Below are 21,383 nucleotides of genomic sequence, written 5' to 3' on the forward strand. Positions count from 1 at the left end.
TAGTGTGAAAGGACCAGATCGTTTTGCAGCTTGAAAGCCAAACACAGATTTCACCTGTCTTTACATCTGTGAATTAATGTTTGTGGAAGTGTCTAGACCAACAGTCTCAAAGCAGATACCTTTGCAAAAACAGCTGATGTATTTAACCAATTTTATTATCAATCAACAGCTTTGAAAATACTGAGTTTGCTTTCGCACTTAATGTAACACCATGGTGTATTTGCTAGGTTAGTAGTCTTACTGTTTTGTAGAGTATTATTTGGGATACTTGCATTTAGGTTGAACTGAATTTTTTTAAGAGTGACAGTTTCAATAATCAGTGATTCAAATAGGGTTGTGCCATGTCTTGAAGGGCCGTGCCATGTCAGAAGAGGCCTCACCAGTGAAGTCTGATGTCTCTTGCGCAGGTCTGAGTTGTGGGGAGCTCTATTTGTTTTGCGAGGTCTGAGAACTTCCCACAGGCTAATTCAGAGGAATTAGAGAAAGAATTATGGAGAAATTAGATCACAGTTTCTTTTATTCAAACGGTACCTGAAGTGCCTCATAGGCTTGTACCATTTTCACCTTTAAAAGGTTACTTTCATCCCTTATCTCCCTCCTGCAAACTTATACCCCCACACATCATTAAATGTTGAATAATTCTAGCACGCAAGCCTGAGGGAGGACAAACACTTGTTTTCTTGGTGGTTTGAAGAAGACTTTGACATTTCTTGAATTATCTGTAGTTATTCAGACAGCCTGTTCCAGTGGTTTTTAATGTATTCAAATAGGATATGACAACCTCAGCTAGGGAAAAACGGGCGCGGATGGAATTGCCACAGTACCTGTAAGCAGGTCAGGGAATATCCTGTTTTTGGAAAGTTACCATGTCAGATGTTACAGCAGCAGTGGCAGCTTCCTGTTTGTTCCACACAGAGAGAAGTAATGGGGAGCTGCTGGCCAAAATGCTGCCAGCCTCTTTTGGTCACGTATTTTGGTACTGCAAAGGTGGTGTTATTGAAGGCAGACAAAAAAGCCTCTAATCATGCAACCAAACTGAACCCTAGGAGCTGCCAAACCCTCCCTTTGTGCACTCCTAAACCTTGCTAAGAACCAACTGGTGCCCATGTACGCAGGCTTTTCTGCAGTATTTTGGCTGCAAACTGAGACAACTAAGAGATGCTATCTCTGAGCACTTAAAACTGGGAGTCAAGAACCTTCCCCATCACCGCTACTGGACATCCTGACCTTTCTGCAGAATGTATGATAACCCAATCCAGCAAAATATCGCTGGGTTTGGTACCTCAAACTTTAAAATTGTCACTGTAGATTTTGGCTGGCATAAAATTTGATGATGCTGTTTACAGCAACGATCTGGGACTGCAGAATTTACTTTCATTGTATCACTTATACTGAATATTTCCCTTATCAGCTAAATATCCATGGACACATAGCAGGTAAAGGCTGAATACTTTAAGCAAGGAACATTACTATTTGTACATCGCTTAAAGGTATATTGGAATCAAACTTGTGCCACAAAATAACATATTTTGGTGAAAGTAAACTGTGTGGTTTATTATGGGAGAGAAAGAAAGTGTTGGATGTGAAAATTACCTGCCTCCCAAATCCTGATATGCTTGTGTATGTGTATATATGCGTATCTTCCTACATGTGTGAGTGTATAGTGTGTGTTTACATATGCATAGATGCACACACCCTTAAGTAAAGTTATTTGATATAATCTGGAAACAAGACTTTCCTGACAGGGCCATTTCTCAATACTGCTTCTCAAACTTATGTCTATCATTTACAAGCTGTATACTATCTCTGTAAAGAAATATGTCCCTGTGACAATCTCTAGGAGCAGTCCTAGTTTTGCTGGAAACATTGGTGGTGTATTTCTTGGCTAACACTAAATATAAAGTACAAATTCAGGGCCAGCTGCTGCATCTTCAAGATCAGGCAGAGCAAAAGTGATTTCAAATAATTTTTTTAATCTCACAGAATTCACTGCAAAAGTTGGCTTAATTCCTAGTACACATTAGAGCAGTCATTGGTTACTATAATTTTCAGCTTTTTCCTTCAGTCTAATATTTTGGGTCAATACAAAATCTATGATGCTGACATTAATCCTCTGTTCTCTTCCCTGTTACTTTTGCACTTGCAGGCAGCAGCTGTAGGCACCGAAGAAATTATTTAACAGCATAGTTTGGAAATGATATACCTGACCAAAGTAAAAGGAAGAATCTTTCCTTCTCGTTCTGCATGCACTTTTATGGTGCCCCTGAATGGTTATGGCAGAAGATTGGTGAGTCCCTGCCATTTCAGGCTTTGGCTTCACAGGTAAAAAGTACAAAGAACGAGTTAGCGCCAAGTTCCTCGATGGCTTTTGTGGCAAGGGCAATGGTTCACTAGACTGAAACTGCCAAATTGATCTCACCTTGGCTAGACTTAATATTTCACATTCATGTATGAGGAAATGTTAATGATTCCTGGAAGTTTTAGGCATCTTTATTCAAAATTGTTTAAGGGTCAAAGGGAAGTTAAAAGTTTATTTGGATTTCTGAGAAGATCTGACCTGTATTTGGAGTACTGACTGATTGTGCGTAGCATGAAAGGAAAAGTGACCAATATTCCTGTAGCTCTTTGTGTGAAAGCTTAAGTGTATTGTGGCAGCTTAACTTATAGACCTAAGCTAGAACTTGTTTGTGAGTCAATATTGATGTTGACACTTTTAAATGTGAATTACAATGCAAACAGATGGTATGGTCAAAGAGTCTTTCATATGAACTGTGTTCAGGAGAACAAGGAATTTAGTTTTGAAATAAATCATTGGCTGTGCTTGTTACAGCACAGATGAACAATGTCAGGTCTGCTGTTTTCTCTGTTGTGAATTATTCCCCTTTATCTTACATGTGGCTTTCAGCCATCTTCTAATTTTTTTTTTTTTTTTGTTATTCTGACTTGGTTTAAGGATTAACTTAAAACAACGACAAGGCTTTTTCAGCTTTTGTCTACCTTCCTAGAAATAATGGTTTCTTAACCAAAAGCAGGGAGAGGACAACCTTTCATACCTTTTTCTCTTGGTTGTTTTTTTTTCCCCTCGCAAGCTACATGCCATGTAACCTTACTTTCAGCAGCTAGATTGTAAATGGATTTTTATGTAATAACTGCCAGGATTAATTAATTGTAATTTGACAAAAGCTACGTGAAGACCTCCATACAAAGGAACAAGGCATTCAGGCAAATGGAAAAAGGCAAAAAGAAAACTTGAGTGACTAAGAGTATTATCTGGCACAACACAGGGGCAAATCTTTTGTTGGAGGCTAAGATGAGTCAAAAGACTACATGTGAAGACCTCAACGGCAGCTGAGGACATGCTGGATCAAACCTCAGGTGAAGATAATGACACTCCTGTAAGATACTTGAACTCAGAAGAGTGACCCATAGGGATCAGTCAAGAAGCACAACCTGCATATGTGAATTTTGACTCCAACTAGAGGAGGCAGTATGAACTGTGGTTGGTGTTCATGCTCATAAATGTCCATATAGGGGGTGGGTGGTGGGAGTCTGTTTTACACTCTTTTCCCTGCTGTCCCTGCTGCCATCTCTGCAGTGGCCACTCTGCCGTGCGCTTCTGTACACAGCACTGTAGTGTGGGTACCACTCTACGCACAAAACCAAGCCTCATCTGGGGCCTTGGCACTTGTGTCTTTGGGACAGACAGAAAGCCATGTTATGCCAATATCAAACAGGAAGTTAATATAATTACTTCCAGCAGCATTAGCTTCAGTTTACAATGTAAGTACTACTAAGTAGTAGCTATCTGGAGCTGTGTATGTCTTGCTCTGTTCTTAACAACAGATTTTTTTAAAAATTTTTTTTCTAGAAGGGGATGGAGAAATTGCCCACTTCAGTTGAGCTTCAGTTGTATAATTGAGAAATTGCTATTGAAGTCAGGAGAATTAGGTATTGACTCTGGAAGACGTAAGCATTGTACGTGATCATTAATAACATAGATGGAGAAGATTTTACTGAAGTACGCTGCCTTTGTAGTTGAGAGAATTACTGGTATTTAGGGTCTCTGACTATGTGTATGGAGTGCACTCGATCCCCAAAACTTATAATTCCAAGGGCTGCAGAAGGCATTCCTCAGTTTTTCCATCCTTTGCGTGCTCCCTGACAGTAAGTTTTACGGAGGAGATTCCTGTAAATTTGGCCAGAGTAGTAACAGGCTTACTGGTGCCAAGCCAAGAAGAGACAACACAGTGCTAGGTTAACAGTTGGACTCATTGATCTTAAAGGTCTTTCTAACCTATGTGATTCTATGATTGCGTTTTGATTAATTGTTAAAAAAGATGCTTCAATAAGGTTGTAGGTACCCTTAACACATACATCTTGATACCAGGATATCTTAGCAGCAGTAAAATCATAATTTCAGACAAGAACCTGAAAACTGCCTTTCTTTAAGGGAAATGTGAATCCAGCAGTAGGAATAACCTGTGCAAGCAGGGTGGCGCAGAGGCAGCTGCCGCTTCTGTTGACATTAGGGATGCTGCTGGCATCCTGCCTTCTCCGTGAGGCACTGTGGGTTCCCCTCCCCACTGCATGTTTCACCCAGGTCATGTGCTGCATGCTCTGGGTTTATGGATTTGCAGGGTATTTTGCTCAAAGTCATGGTGTTTCTTCATAAGTGAAGGATGAGACCTCTTGCAGCTCTCTTGGCTTTTATGTTGACAGGCATACACTATCTTTCATGCAGTTGTTAGTTAAACATCAGAGTAGTGTACACTTTATGGCTGAAGGGTAAGGACAGACCAATACAGAAGCAATCAGGGAGGGAATTTACTTCAAAAGATACTATAATAATTTTGCAAAAGAGGAGAAGCACCATTTAACTATATTTCCATTATTTGTCTTAATATTTGTTTCAAGCTGACTTGAGCACTGTTCCCAAAGGTCTTGTTTTTTTCCTCTGGCAAAAGTAGAGCTGCTCTTTCTAAAGTATTGTCTGTTTTCCCTGAAGGTTCCCTTATGACTCTGATTGCTTTTAAATGTCACTGTGCTGCTTAAGGCTACTAGTAGGTGGTCTGAGCTGAATGTTTACTGTTACATGGCTTATACCTATACTTATTTTCCATGTCAGATCTTGACCTAGTAACCTTCCTCTTCTCAAAATGCCGAAGGTGAAATTTAGTTTTAAATGACTCGGTTGCCTAGGCAGAAGTGCTGTTAATTAGAACAGGAAATTAATATTGGGAGATAAACTTTCTTTAGTAGCAGTTTAATACACCATATCTATTGGCAGACAATTTCATCTGAGCCTTAGGATCACCTTGAAACTGGGGATGTTTTTGGCAAAATACATTGCTGCCATTGCAAGTTTCCATAGCTTTTAGAATTTTTATCTGTTGCAGTTTTCTTTATGACTTCATTTTGAGGCTGTGGTGTTTTTTAGTCACCATCTCAGCCAATTAATCTTAGCAAATTAATATTTTTAGTAAATACTGTGAAGACAACGGGGAGCTCTAAAATGGTGAAAATGAACATTTACATAAACTAGTGATTCACTGAAAGCATTATTTACATTTTCATTTGCCTATAAGCTGAAGCTTGTTGCACAGAAAAATCATTCTGCATTGTTCACACACATACGGTTTGGGACTAATACCTTACCAACATTATTATCTTCACGTACACAAGTTAGTAGTTCAATTCAGCATGCATCTGAATAATGAAGATAGTGATTGCTGCACACAATTTCATACAGGCAATGTGAATGTAATGAAAGGTATGTTATCGTTTGAAGTCTAGTCAGTTAAGGATTAAAAATAGTGTTAAGTGCTATTTGAGATCTCTTTATTTTTTAAATGCTTTATCTACTTTACCATAGTATGAAGGACTAATGATAGAGGATCTTGAGTACATAGAAATCATGGTCCACTTAGCTTAGTGCCTACTCCAAAGCCACTTGAAACAGTAGGAGCCTTTGCATAGCAGGCAGAGTGAAAAAACCCTGGTTTTTTCCTCCAAACTGATCTACAGAACAGAAGTGTTACTTCACATGTAAATCCTTTTTATTCTAATCAGACTATTTATAAAGCTCATTGCATATATTATCAAAATAATACAATCCTTCAATTTTATTTTTCTCTTTTAACAGTTCTCATAACATTCCAAAAGCTGAAGTCTCAATTTTGAAATGATCCACACAGAAACCTACTTGTGTTCTCTCGAGGTCTTGTGAAGTAAACAGGTGAAAGCTCAATGTCAACAGAGCTCACTGTGGGATCAGTGCATGCGTATACAAGGTGTTTTGGAATGAAAATAACACAATTATTTTTTCTTCATAATTTTTCACATATTGTGAGAGATTGCCATGGTTCTAAAGCTGTTGGCTCTCGTCTTGCAAATACATAACTTAATTCCAAACCAGTTAAAATTAACAAGACAGACAAAACTTAGGTTGCTAAATCTAAAGCAATGAAGCCAATAACAGCATTGTTTATTTCTATGGACATGCACATTCTTTTTACTTGCTTTCCTACAAACAAGGTGTGCTGTTTCTCACATGTATCCAGCATCCCAGCCCAGATTCATCTCACACTGGTTTGGACATCTAGCTACAGCTCCCACGGCAGGAGTCCAGTGTCCATAGGCTCCTTCTGTAGTCAATGAGGAGAGATAAGCATCTTGAGTGGGTGATTCATGGACCACACCAAAGATCTGAATCACTCCCATGGAGTGGCTCTCTCACTTCACTGATTACAGAGGCGACCAAGGGTAAATGGGTTCATGATGTAGGTGGTCAGCCAGGTGGAATGTATCCAGACCTGTTCTAGTTAGTCAGGATCTGCATTGTCACAGCTGGTTCTGAATTCTTGACTCCAGAGAGCTGCTTCTTCCAATACTATTCACAGCTACCTCACGTGGTATGGGGCCTTTCCTAAAACTATGCTTTTTTAAAAAAAAAGAGTAGCTAAATAATGCACAACCCTATTGCCCTGAACTTGTAACTGAATGTACGTTTAGGTAGATATTGTCATTATAGTTCCAAAAGACCTGTTTTAAGATGTGCTGGAATTGGTATGCTCATGTAGTGTACACTACGTTTGCATTAGATACTAGGGGTATATTTCACTCCAGATTGAAATAAATTATGCTTTGCTTTAGAAATTCTTTCTAGCTCAAGGGGATTTCTGCCACTGTAAATCCATACAAGAAAGACAACAGCTGCAATAATTCTGAACTGCAAATTGCACAACTGAAGCTGAAACTAAGCAGAAAACCTTTTCAAGTTCACTGGGTTTGTGCTTGAGTGGGCATATGTGCCTTTGGTTGCAGGAATAGCAGCTAAATTTAGAATATATTTATGCTCTTGACATAGGTATGATTCCCATTAAAATAAATTGTGTTAAGTTAGAGTTTTCTGCATGTCTCCAGTTTCTTGTGTGTTTTGTGGAGACTTTTGTTCTGATCAGGTGCACTAAGTCCAACTCAAAACCCACTGAAATTTTGGAGAAGCCAATTTTGATTTGATTTACACTTGCCTAAATCTGACACAGATCTATGTAGACCCATATTATACAAATAAAATGTCGATGTAAAGAAGAACTGTGTCAAGGCATAGTTTCTAGAAGTTATGGCTTTTGTTGCCGAAGGGCTGACACATTTACTAGTAGTGCACTTATCTTTATACATGGGCATAACCATTAATTACCTCTGTCCTCTTCTCTATAGGCCACCTTCCAGCTTCTTCCCCTCTCGTTCCTTCTCCCTCAGGCAAAGCGTCTCTTCTGTCTAGCAACCTCTGGAGACATTTGTTACGGTAACAGAATAGTCCAGGTCAGGTCTGCCTACCGACAAAAGAATAATCAGTGCTGTTGGCAAAAATCGTGTTCTTTCATCTATTCATTTTGGTATGAAATGCCTGAAATGTGTTCAAAATGCATTTTGCTGATAAGTCATTAAGTCATCTCTAAAGGACAGGGAGTAAATAAGGTACCATTGGCTCGACTCAGAAGGAAAAAAAAAAAAGCGTAGGCAATCTTGGACTATTTTCAGCAGAGGTTTTGTGCTAGTGTAGGGTGGCTTTGAGGCTCACAAAGGAAATTTCAGTACAAATGAACCATAAAGCACTCTGTGGGCAGTGAAAGCAGCAAATGCAACCCTGCGCTGCTGTGAAGCGAACGGAGGAGCGCTTTGCTTTTTTTGCCTTCTGGTGAGCAGCTCTTCCTCACGGTGAGCGGGTGGCAGCAGGTGTTTGTCCTCAGAGCTGCACTGCCAGCAGGGAAGGCAGTTCAGCACGGCTGCACCCTGACACCTCGCTGTGCAAAACTTGCTGGCAGGAAGAGGCTGCTGTTTTGCTGAGCTTGGATAAACATTAGGATCTAATTTATCATGTGACGGGAAAGGAAAGCTTTTTTTTTTTTTCCCCCCCCTGTTTTTAACAGCTTTTGTTTGAATTTCATCCTATGGTTTTGAGGTGCAAAGAGTGGAGAGTTATTTAACCTGGGTCTTTGAACTTATTACTTTGCTGTCAGCTGATGTAGAGTATGGCTCTCTCTGGACATGTCTACAAGCATTACATCTCACTAAATGACACAGACAGGGAGCCAGACCTCTTGCTGAACTTACAAAAGAGACATCATACTCATTTCATTTAAAAGATCTGAGCTGCTAGTGCTCTTCAGGTTGTATGGTATATCTTGAGTTACATGCCCGGGAGGAATTAAAAAGGAAACCCTTTTCCTTGTACTCCAAAGTAAATAGGAATGCTGAGAAATATTTGGATATTTGCAGAGCCTGGGAGTTCTCCCGACTTTATTATTTCATGTGTATTATGTGCAACACAGAGCATTATGCAAAAATCTGATTATTCAGCTGTGTTTTGTGGCATTTGAAGTCCTGACCCTATGCTGATTTGCTCTGGGCTATGGTGGACTGCACACAGGGATAGCAATATGGCTTCAAAATCAGGCCTTTCAGATATTTCTGAGGCGCCTCAGAAATTCTGCTGTATTCACAGTCTGGGCTTTTGAGTATAGTGTTTACAAAGCGAGGTGCCTAATGAAGGTATTTGCAGTACATCATGTGGGAGGCATATTCCTTAACTACGATATTCTGGATTCAAGTTCCCTCCTGGACTAAGACATCCTTTTGAGCATGAATAAATACCTAGCTCTTTATACCTGAGGAGTCAGTGCCTCCCTTTTATACAGCAGACATTTATATGCCATGGGAACTCTGTTCCCACCTGAGGCTGAAACCCATTTCTCAAGAAAGTGCCTAACCATTTCCATCTCTCCTCTGAAACTTGTGTAGAAAGTGATACGTGATTTGAAGGTGACAAAGATAAAGGTGACAAATCCTTGAGGCTGAGGAGGGTCTGCAGCTAAAACCTCCTGCCTCTTTGATGGGAAGTCCAACTGCAGATGTGAGGAGCTGAGAAATCTGAATGCGAGAGTGTCTCTGCCTTGTTAACAAACTGGTTGAAGTGAAGATTCATATATGGAGTTCATTCATACTTATTCTTCAATTCAGAATTGCATGGTACGTCCTTTGCTTTCCTAATGAAGCATGGCTATAGTTAGTATGACTGTTTATTTTTGGTTTTAACTATTTAAGGACAAAGAAAAACATAGTTTCAAAAGAAAAAAAACAACCCCATTCCAAGTCATGCCAAACTGAGAGAAAATGTAATGACATCTTTTAGGATCTAGGCGAATACCAAGGTTCACTTATTAATTTATTCTACACAACCTGGCTCTGAGATCTGTTAATCTGACTGGATGTATTGCAGTGTCCAGTTTGATAGAGATTATCAACTCTGTGCCTGTTACGGTGTTTAACTTTTTGCCTTTACATTCACAAAGTCTCCATTTGACTCATACATTAAATGTAAACCAAGTCAGGCCAGATTCTTTCTACTATCATTATTAGTTTTCATTTTTTATGTGTGATGAGTTGAAGCAGTACTGTGTTTGTTCATGCAGCTGTAAATTCCACTTTAGTTTTCAGCCTTGTTTTGGTTGTGCTTGAACAGGTTATTTTGAAGACGCTGCCTTGACAGCTCCTTAGACTGAAGTTGTCTTCATCCGCAGAATGGTACAGCAAAAGTAATCAAGATGAAAGGTGAGATTTTTGCCTTTCCTAGCATGCACTGTCCACCAGGATTCTGACCTGGAAGGACTTCCTTGACTTGCAATATTGGTTAGGCAGGGCCAGGTCAAACAGTTTCAGCACATCTGAACCCTTACTCCCAAATAATGAGGACAAAATAATAGCACTGTTCTATCAGTAAAGGTATCTCGTGACTCCATCACCCTCACCACCACAGCTGACTCATCCGAGAGACATATTCACAGGGAACAAAAATCCAGACCTCAGTTTAGGAAGGGGCAAGGCACAACCTAGAAGGTCTGCAAGGAAGACTTAGCGCTTGGCAGTGACTCTGCCACAGGGCAAGCCTCAGCATTGGGAATCAGTTGTCTGTGCTGGCTGTCCTATTCAGATCTGTGCTGCTATGCTGGAACTGTTCATTGCTTGTCAATTAGTGGCAACAAGGTAATTCCCTTAAATCCTTGAAAATATTTTGAAATGTGAGTTTTTTGCATTTTTTCAATTTCTTTTCCAAAAGTAGTTATGGTCCCAATCCTAAAAATTGTTCCCTTCTGAATAAAATTCAGAATTCTGAAATTAATTTCTGAATTCATTGAAGCAACTGCAGCGTGGAAACTTTGGCTGGGATGAAATTCCATGCTCTTTTTTATCAATGGAAATATTTCATTTTTCTGGTAATAAAGAAGCCTAAGAAATAGCTGATTATCATCAGTTGATGGTAGCTTATTTTAGCATACTTTAATTGTTACACATGCACACTTTATTTAAAACTTCATCATGCAGCAGTTGAGGCACAATAGTTCAGCTGCAGGTCTCCATTGGAGAATGATAAAAAAATAAGTATTTCTTTATATACCTTTACCAGTTTGTAAAATAAATTTTTCCTCCTCTCAGAATTAACATATAATACTCTTCCTTGCTTCAAAAATATTTTTTTGTGCAAGCATGAAATCTAGAAACTGTACAAACTGGACCTAGAGTAGATCAGTGGAGGTAATGTCCGAAATGGCTGTTCTGCTACTACAGGTGGAAAGACTGTTTTGCCTGTAGGGCATTATTTGAAGAACTGGTGCTTAGACTATTATTCAGAAATGATTTCACAATGAAATCAGTAATTTTCAATATTGAGGGCTTTCTACTAAAAATTAAGCAGGTGTCACTTTGATATTAGACTTGAAGTATAAGTGACAACAAAATGAAGATAGCAGGGGAAAAAAACTAATCTTCCAAAAAGTTACTAAAATTGGGTGGGTTTTTTTAATAATGAGCAAGAAGAATTTCTTTGATCTTTTAAAATGCTTTTCTGTTTTTAAAGTCTTACTTTACTAGACTGGCATCAATTTGACTTCTTTACACTCCTAAATATTGCACTACAGAAGAACAAAAGAATTCTCTGAAATCCTAGTCTGAGAGGTAAGGAAATACCACCTCTCCTCCTCTGCCAATATTTTTTCATCCTATGTATTTGTGACCATGCTTAGAAAACTGGCTTTTTTTTTCACTTGCATATGAAAAGTTCAAGTATTTTTACTAGTAGTTTACTAGTAGGTTTCATCAAGTGGGTCAAGCTGGCAAAGCATTTTTGTTTTCTTTACAGAATCAGACAAAATCAGCTCCTGTGGTGTATAAGGAATAGAGTCATCAACGAATTGCATGCAAGTTATGGGAGACAATTTTGTTCATGTAGATAAAGACAAAAAGAATTTGGAGCAATGAAACAGAAGCATCTATCTGAAGAAACATGCTTAGAAATAAAGAGCCGATTGCATTCAAGGTAATCTTCAGGGCCTAGTTTTAAGTGTTAACTGCCTTTGGCCCCAGAAACACGTTGCTGTGCTTCATAAGCATAGCCCAGATTTTGCTGATTGGTATATATTAATTTGAATTATGTGAGAGAAACCCTCAGTGTGGGTTAAACGCTCAGTAGCAGGTTGAAGGAGAGGGCTAGGTGAATGATGCCTTCCTTCATCCCCTCCCATGATCATCTGAAGTAGTTAAAGTTAAAATCGAAGCTTCTAAGTTTCTAAATATATCAGTATAAATCAAAGCTTCTAAGTAATAGCATTGAGCTATACTGAGACTATTGACAACACAGGTTAATTCATAACATTGGGAGGTTTCCTCAGGAAGAGCACAATTGATTTTGGATTGGTTTTGCTACTCTTTCTACCCTGAAAAGTCAGACCTCAGTATTTATACAATGACACTTCAATGGTGTATTACTCAGCATTAAATCTGTGCTAACCAGTATTTGGCAGAACTTGTGATTTGAATGTACTTCATAATATTTCGCTTTTTCCTTAAAAGTTCCAGCTCCCAGTCAGTGATTACATCAGACTCTTCAAGAGGGGGAAAAAGAAATCTAGACCTCATGGCTGTAGAGGAAAAGCTTAAAAATGTGACCTGAATTCACCCTAAGGGCTCAAATACCACAGGGAAAGAGCACAATGTAGTAAATGTGTAATTGTAAAGAGTTTCCTATTTGGGGGAAGGAAGAGTGACTCATTAATGATCCTTTCTATCCAGTGCTAGGTGTCTATATGCTCTGTTTACAAATTAAGGATCATGTAATCCAGTCACAAATCTGTACAACTTTCAGTGCAGGGGCTGCTATTTTTTGGCATGATGTGCCTCTGTCAGTGTAACTGGCCCTTGATGCTTTTCAGAGCTTTTCACTACAAAAGCAAGAATAGGGTCCAAAATGCAAATGATTTATTCATAGTGGTAACACAAATGGAAGAGAGAAAAGAGATTTTTCTAAGCTTTGCCTATAAACTGCAACCTTACTCATGTGCATGGTGAAAGCTTTAGGAATGTGATCCTCCAGTAACAGAGCAAAAGCCATAGAAACACAAGTGGGAAGTGTTTATATGCTGGTTTTGAAACAGTTTTGATTGGGAGGAGGGGAACAAAAAAAACCCCACCCCAAAGCCAAACCTGTTAACTGTGGAGAATAAGCTCTGCTAGTAGAGTCGCCCATCGCTGGGGCTGTGTGGGGGCCATGGTGGCACGGCTTCCTCACAAGGCGAGGTGGGAGAAGCCTTCGGCGCCCACGCTGAGCCTTCGGACAGCACACATGCCGAATTACTGGTGGCAAGCTTCCTCACAGCAGGAGAAGCCTTTGGACAGCACACACACCAAATTACTGGTAGCACAGTTTCCTCACAGACTGAGGCGGGAGAAGCCTTCGGTGCCCGTGCCAAGCCTTTGGACAGCACATGTGCTGAATACAGCAGCTGACAGCTTGTTGTTGTCTTCTATGGCCCAGAGACCCACACAGGCCTTGGATCCTTCAGCTGCTTTACTTGCCACAGAGCCGTTAGTTACACCGTTTAATTGGTTAAAACCATCACCTCACAGCTCTGCGAGCCGCACACGGCTAACCACCTCTGTCGAGTACTTCTGAAAGCGTGGTGTGAGGGTGCAGGTGGCGGGCTGAGGCCTGGGAGCAGCTAAGGGCCAGGCAGGCACGTTGGGGTGACGGGTGCGCTGAGGCGACTGGCACGGGCAGAGCGATTGGAGCAGGGCCCGGCTCCAGCTCGCCGTGGGCAGGAGCGGCCAGACCCGCCTGGCAGGGCCCTGCCACAACACGCAGGCCCCGGGAAGGGCTGCGATTGCGGGGCGACTCTGGCACGCACAGAGCGGTGATGACTCTCTCCTGCCCTGTTGCTCAGCCCTCAGCAAGCACGCCTCCTGCCCTAGGGCTCTTACTGCAAAGACGGCGGCCCTGCGTTCGGGCGGGCACCCGTGGGCGGCGGGAGTATCGCTTGGGATAGGGGCGGGCGGCTCACCGGGGCTGCAGGCGGCCTCCGCGGGAGAGCGGGTCTCGAACCTGCAGCCCTGCCCGGTGGGGAAGGAGGGCAGGAGCGGCCGAGCTCCGCCGCGCGGTGCATTGTGGGCCCCCGCACTGATTTATGCAGGAGCCGCAGAGGGCGCCGGGAGAAGCAGGAGGCGGTGGAGCTCGGTGCTCGGTGCTGGCGGGTCGGGGGCCGGCGGCGGCGATCGAGGCTCTCCGAGCGCGCAGGGCCTTTGCCGCCCCCTGAGGCCGCGGCGGCACCGCCGGGCCCGGGACGCGGCGCGACGCAGCGGCACCTACCTCGGCCTCAGCCGGCCCCCTCGCCGGCCACCACGGACGTGGAGGAGGAGGAGGCGGCGGCGGCGGGCGGAGCCGGGCCGGGCCCGAAGGGACGCGAGTGCGCCCGCCGCGGGGGAGCCTGCCCCGCCGCTCGGTAGGGGCCGCAGGGAGCGCTCGCTCGGCCCTCGCGGCGCGGGGCCTCCGCGGCCGGGCTTCGCCCCTCAGGGGCCGCGCTCAGCCCGAGCCGGCTACGTGCGGGCAGCCGCGGGGCCGCGCTCCCGGCGCCGCTGGGGCCTCTGGCGGGGAGGGAGGGAGGCCCGGCCCGGCGCTGCCCGTGAGGGGCGGAGGGGGGGCAGAGAAGCTCCGTCTCCTCGGCCAGCATCTTCCTTTGTCGGGCCCTGCCGCGGGACGAGGAGCGGCGAGACCCGGGCGGCGAGCTGCCGGTGCCGCCGCCGCCTCCCTTCGGGGCCTTCCCCCCGCCGGTGCCGGGCGCTGCCGCCGCTCGGCCGGTGCCTGCCGCCCCTCTCGGTTGGATTTCTGGGCTCGGGAGCACCGCCGGTGGGACAGGCCGGGGCGAGAGCGGGTGGCGGACTAACGCCGAGGAACAACAGGTCGCCGTTCTCCTCGCCTTCCAGAGCGATACCGGCGCCTGGCTCTTGGATTATAATGTTTGAACTAAGACCCAGGGAACTGGAAGGAGAGCCTCCCGTTGGAATTAATAGAAGAGAAAAGAAGGGAGGTTTTCTCCAGATCTTTTACGAGAAAGCTCCTGCCGTTTTTCCATGCTGTCTGTACTCTGTTTAATAATGCGATTGTGACCTGAAAGGAATTTATGAGCGATGAACTATTGAAGCTTGTTGCACCACTGCATCAGACTACATTTTTTTTGTATTTTTTTTTCCACCTCAGCACATGATTCCCCCATCCCAGCTGTTGCAGGACCTATGGGCCAGTAATAGAGGAATGGGAAGTTGAGACAGTTTATTTTCACATTCTTCTGTTCTGGGGACTTGGCTAGTTAGCTGAAGCCGCTACTGCTGCTTTTTACTGAGTCTGCTCTTTTTCTCAGCAGATTTATTTGTTTTCATGTGCACGGGGCGTTTCAATTAAATAGATGTTGGACTAGTGCTGAATGGATGCTTTGCAATCCAGAAGGTTTTTTGGGATAACAAAAAGCTACTAAAACCAGAGAAGAACTGGTACTGCAGGAAACCTGGGGCCTGTTTTCCAAGCCTTTTTATTTTATTGAGCAAGGTAAATAATGTAGTGGTGTTGAAAATACAAGGCTTATGGTAATCATGCATGAAAATGTTACAAAGCACTTCAGGCTGTTCCAGGTATTTCAAGGGATTGAGAGTGCCCACAGTAAGGCTCAGAATAAGTTTAATTGTTCTTTAAAAGGTTCAGATATGAGTGTGAAATTCAAGGCTGAGAACAAACTTTGTGGTACCAGAGATGTTGAGAGAACTATTTTTTTCTGATTTACCTTAGGTTCTTGTAGTTTGTGATGTTGAGAGAGGCTGTCTGAAGAACTTCAGAGTCTTAGTGGTTCAGTGAGTGTGTGCTGTAGTTACATTTGTGGTTCTTTTCTGTGCTTTTAAAAAAACTGATGCCTTAGCCTCATGTAAGGATCTTGTTGGGGTCTCTTAAAAGTCCTGCCAGTTTAACAGTAGTGCAGTACTTATGTTTGCATTATTAACCGTATTCATACTCTGCCTTTAATTACTTTTGCTTACCTTTACTTTTGTTATCCACAGTGACAGCTGCTGCTACTTTTTTTTTTTTTTGCTTTTTATCATTCTTTGCATGTGTATCTCCTGAATTGGACTGTTTGGATTTGCCACTTATTTACATGCATCACTTTTACCATAGACTTTCTACAGTCAGCAGAAGCTCAAAGTACTGTTTTAGATGCTATCTTTGTATGTTTCAAGCGTTGGAAGCAGCAGATAATGATTCTCAAAATATGCAATGTAATCAGTTATTGGTATAAGGCTATAATTTTTGGTGGCATGCTGCATGCCTTATCTTTGTTTTTTTTAAAGATCTCAGCAGCAGTGTGCTCTTAACAAAAATATAAATCCATTAAAATGAGATCACAGTGTGAAACGTAGCTTTAAAAATCTGGTTTTGCAAGAAGTCACGAGATTCTCATTATGAAGTGGTGTCTTGATTAAATTGATTGTATACCTTTTCTCCTGCAGTCTTAATGAAATAGTGACAAATGCTAAGGTGTTGTCAACCTTTGCTGATGCTATCATTGGGAAAACTAAGTTGGTATTATGGGTATCCAAAGTTCCTTTGCTTATCCTGTTTAGATTTGTTTGACTTAAATTTATGGTCTTTGTTTTGTCTTATTTTGTTTCAAGATGATGTGTGAGGTGATGCCAACCATCAGTGAGGCAGAGATTCCCTCTGGGGGAAATGGAGGCCATGGTTCAGGTTCCCCGTTACAGTCAGATGCTGATTCCCATTTTGAGCAATTAATGGTATCCATGTTGGAAGAAAGGGATCGCCTTCTGGAAACACTAAGAGAAACTCAGGAGACACTAGCGTTGACCCAGGGCAAGCTACATGAAGTTGGTCATGAGAGAGATTCCTTGCAGAGACAGCTCAATACTGCACTTCCACAGGTATGGACATTTTGAAAGGAAGGTATCTTTTGATAATTTTTTGTATTCTTTGTGGTATGTTGTTGGCTTTTTGTATGTTTAATTTATTGAAGAGTCAGGTTAAGTTAGGGGAAGATGAATATGGCTTAGTACTTTCCTGAGGTATCTGTTGGTGCTTGCTCACTTTGGGAAAGATCTATCAGCAAGGTGAGCGGGGAAGGTCAGCCCTTTCTCTCTGGTATGCTTTCCCAGTTTCTATAATTTTTGGTTTAGCTTGAGTGTGAAATTGTATCTACATAGTTTTGTTTAATAGAACTTGATGGACTCCCATCTGTCACTGGTATTTATTTTTTTCTATGTTGTTTCTAACAGCCTGATTCATTCATGTGCTTAAGAATTACTTGCAGGCCATTCTGATACCGCTATGGACTTAGGGTTAAAAAACTTGAAAAGTTTAAGACTGCTACCTTGTGAATACATGCTGAGTTTCCATGGCAGTGTAGAAGTCCAAGTGGGGTGTTTAACTCATTTACTTCAGTGTGGAGAGTTTGGATTTGTTTTGCTGGGTGGTTTCTTTTTGGTCTTGCTAGGAGTTACTAATTATTGCCTGCTGGAGGATGCAGTGTGCCAGCATACAGCTTGTACTGCTAAATGTGTTACGTGGGGCAGTAGTGTGTAGTTAGGAAAGGTGATTGGTGTCTCAGAACTTCTCGGGTTTTATCCATTCTAGTAAAAAGAATACGACTGAACTTTGTTCACTCTGAAAAGCATTTGGTTGTAGGCAAAGCAGAGGCCGCTTTCAGGTGTCGGGTAACTGTTGATAGTCTTGCACTTTCTAGCGTGGTTGGTTGCTGTCCCAAGTATGTCATGATGATGTTATACTTGCATATATACTCCAAGAATACTTCTTATTTTTACAGATGTTTATATATCCTTAAATATTGTAGTTGCTGTTTATACCCTTTAAAACTAGTTTTAAACCCTTCTGTTTCTGCTGCTGTTATTATAATGTAATCACTGTATGATTCCTGGCATGGTAATTGGTACTGGTAATTGCTGAGGGATAGAAACTAAAAAGCAATACATGTTAATCTAGTTGTGTTACAATGCTATGATGAAAATCAGAAAGAAGAAGTTTTCACCCTTTGCTGCTCCCTGTGTTAAATCATGTGCTGCAGGCAAATATCGTTCTTTGGGGTTTTTGTTGTAATAATTGTGGCTTCCCTTTAGCCGCTCTTTCAGGTCTGCTACATTAATGGATGCCATTAACCAGTTGTATGATCTGTAAAGTATTATACTTGAATTTGTGGCTGAGTCACCTGGGCTTTAAGCTGTACTGTTACTCTTTTCCCTTTAATTCTCAGCTTTCCTTCCTAAATCTAGTAAGCTACTCTACATGTAAATGTTTATTTCTAAATATTCTGAAAAATTAATGCAGTTAAGAAAACAAATCCCTTTTTCAATGATGTCATAGTTGTATGGTTACATGTGAAATCTGTAGGAAAGCAAGTCTCATAGTTCAGTTGAGAGAGAAATTTTACTGCAGTTTTATCTAAATACACAGCAGTGCATGGATTTTTTTAGAGTGCTGTTGAAAAATACTGTTGTCATGGTCTGTCACTTTTGTCCTCAGTGGTGCTTAAACCCAAATGATTGCCGAAGGTGACAGTTGATGGTGCTTTCAAAAGTAAAAAAATATTTTGATATTCTTGCTACAGTCAGAAATAACCTCTGTGTTTGACAAGCTTTTGTTGTTATGGTAGAGTCAGTTACTTCATAGGTGTAAATTTCTGATGAGGTGAAACAATGTTTTACTTAAATTCTAATAAGTGCTCACTAGGAAGACTCTGTGGTGACTGTAGTATTTGAAACTATTCAAACTTCTTTTGTTAATTATTTCAAGCTGAGCATTCTTTTGAACTACTGTCTCAAATGACCCATTGTTTAGCTGTGTATTTTAAGGAAGGGTAGAAGCAGGATAACTTTAAATTTACTGACAATGGTGTTATATTTTTTCAGGAGGAAGGGATTTAGTAATGTACTTTTTAATTCTTTTTTTTATCATAGTAGTTGTATTTGATTTGGTAGAGTGATGAAAATCAGTTTAACTAGTTGTGCAAATACTAGTATAATTGCATGAATTACTAAATCACTATGTAACCAATGTAGTATTTCTCCCTCGGATTTGGCATGTAACTTGTCTTTGCAGTTGACTTTGGAGTACTTTATCTTAAGGAGTTATTGAATTGAATTGTTTGTACACTTTTCTTGTTTCATATATTTAGCTGAATCAGCCACTTAGACCATTCTGATGATTGATGGAAATTCCTAGTATAAAAGAAGGAATGCCAGATTGATTGCTTCTGTACCAGAACTATTACTCTGTTTTTACTATGAAGACACTCAATTTCTAATGGCATTCTTGTACTTAATTCCTTACATTCACTAAGTTTCTGTGTATAAGGAAGAGGCTTATAGTGGTTTGTATATAGTTACAAAATGGCAGATTGGTACTTGTGTATTTGCAAGTCTTGTAGATTATAAAAGTAAATGCAATTTATTCTGCAGCAGTGATGCACGTTTTCTGAAGTGTCAGTGAAGCAGACTTTTCTAGTGTACTTGTGGGCTGCTGGTCAGCTAGTAATTTAAAGGCATCAGTTCTAGTTCACGTAAACCTGAAGCAGCTATTTAGATTAAGAAGACTTTTGTTGCGGATGTCTTAAGAGATGACAGAAGAGCATTTTAATCTTATATAGATATGCTTTATTTGTTACATTTACAGAGTAAAACTGGCAACTTGTTTTTAGTATGAACAGCTGGAAATGAAATACGTCAACCTTGTCTTGATAAAATGATTGGATTCTTGGCAATGCTTCTTGTTTTCTGGGAGTTACCATCTATTACAACTTACCCTAGTCAAACTGTACTTTGACCTTGGAAGATGAACTCAAGAAATCAAATTGCTTTGCTAGAATGTAAAATTAACTTTATTCTTCCTAGAATTTTTTACAGAAAAAATGAAATAGCATTTTTTTGCTTTGAGAACTTAGAGTACTTTTATTTTTAATGTAAATACATTCAGTTATGATTTAATTATGGTCTTAGTGGATTTAATTATGCTCTTTATGTGCCTTCTAGAGCGTATTCTAAAAAATTCAGAATTTGTGTGCTTAAAATGTGTAAGTTAATCTGTGAAACATACAGGATCTACTGCATTTAAACATTACATTTTGAACTTACGGTAGATGAGGTCCAAGTGACTCCCAGTTCCTGCTATTAAGATGATGCAGGCTAGGGTTCATTTTACTGTTAGACTTTCATGTAGATGTTCCTGTAAATGGCAACAAGATGCTTACTTTATGTGGACAAGACTAGAGTTTAATATACAGAGACTCTGGTACCTAGCACAAATGAAAGCGCAGTTGATGAATTCACAGCAACTTTTACCAGGATGACAATTTTAATATGTATGTTAAGAATTTTATAAGCTAATGTAAAAATATTGTGCTTCTGTAATACAGCAACACTCTTATTAAGATCCATCATAATGTTGGGCTTCTGATCTTTTGGTCTTAAATTTATCATACTTTATTTTCATTTCTGTGCAAGGTAAGTAAAATAAGTTAGAAGTTTTTTCTGTATTTGTGATGGTCATGTTCCAGCTTCAGTATTCAGCAATGTATATGTAGGGGCAGATGAGAACCTTCAGAGGCTGTGTATGTCTGTGTGTAAATAAAGAGCACTTTAATATGGAGTTAAAATGTGGAAAAAAAAAAGCTGTCTGTAATTTTGGTTTGGCTTCAGCTTTACTGGGTTGCCCATCATGTCTTAAAGTGAGGCCACCTTTAGTTGCTTTCTATCTATAGTAAATATTTTATCACTGCTACACACTTCAAAGTAGCGTGTGTCTGTTTATGTTTGTATTCAATTAAGTTCAGGTATGTCTCCATAGAAAGATCTTCCTGGACAATCTCAGAAATACTGTTTGATGGCTTGGATATAAGAAACAGCTGAGCACTTGGTCTGAAGACTGCCCTGGCATTGTTTTATAATGATGAACAACAGGATTTAGTTGCCGTTTTTAATAATGATGTTATTTGGATTTCCTCCAGACAAGTTTTAAATACTACAGGATGTCATAGGTTTAGAAATGAGGTTTTGAATTGTACATAATATGAAGGACACAGTTGCAGAAAGTACATTAAGTAAAGGGCTTGCCAAACTTCACAGCAGCTGAAATTTCCTTAGCATTTTAAGTGCAGCTCCATTTACAGTATTCACAACTGTTCAGCCTTGAGGTGACATAGCTGATACTTCCTACTGTAGCAAGATGTGGAACTGACTTCTAGATAAAAATTAGTCTCAGCAGAGCGCCCTGTGTCTAGAAACGATAGAGATTGAGAAGGATTTCAGATGTGCAAATGTGTGTCAGAGCAGACATCTTCCACCGCTTTCATCCCATTCTGACAGCAAAGATGAATGTGACTTTCTGTTGCATTTTAGACAGCTATAATTTTAGTTTTGTCTGTGTTGAGTTTCAGTTGCTAAATCTTACTTGGCTGTTACTGTTAGTAAATTACTGGATATATTTGTCT

General features: G+C 40.9%; 1 protein-coding gene across 3 annotated transcripts in view; it reads left to right on the forward strand.

Moving 5' to 3' along the window:
- Positions 1-21,383, forward strand: part of PPFIA1 (PTPRF interacting protein alpha 1) — a 78,854-nt gene that overhangs the window by 3,412 nt on the left and 54,059 nt on the right. The window contains exons 3-6 of one of the 3 annotated variants that reach the window (XM_037402489.1): positions 2,147-9,531; positions 10,025-10,113; positions 11,417-11,514; positions 16,546-16,809. In XM_037402489.1, coding sequence (XP_037258386.1) covers positions 16,546-16,809 — 264 coding nt within the window. In that variant the 5' untranslated portion in view covers positions 2,147-9,531; positions 10,025-10,113; positions 11,417-11,514. Of the gene's footprint in view, positions 1-2,146; positions 9,532-10,024; positions 10,114-11,416; positions 11,515-14,040; positions 14,331-14,364; positions 15,431-16,545; positions 16,810-21,383 lie in introns of those variants that run through there. The other 2 variants (XM_037402488.1, XM_037402487.1) reach the window with 2 other exon arrangements.

Source organism: Falco rusticolus, chromosome 10 (assembly GCF_015220075.1).
Source record: "Falco rusticolus isolate bFalRus1 chromosome 10, bFalRus1.pri, whole genome shotgun sequence".
In the NCBI taxonomy this organism is placed as follows: Eukaryota; Metazoa; Chordata; class Aves; order Falconiformes; family Falconidae; genus Falco; species Falco rusticolus.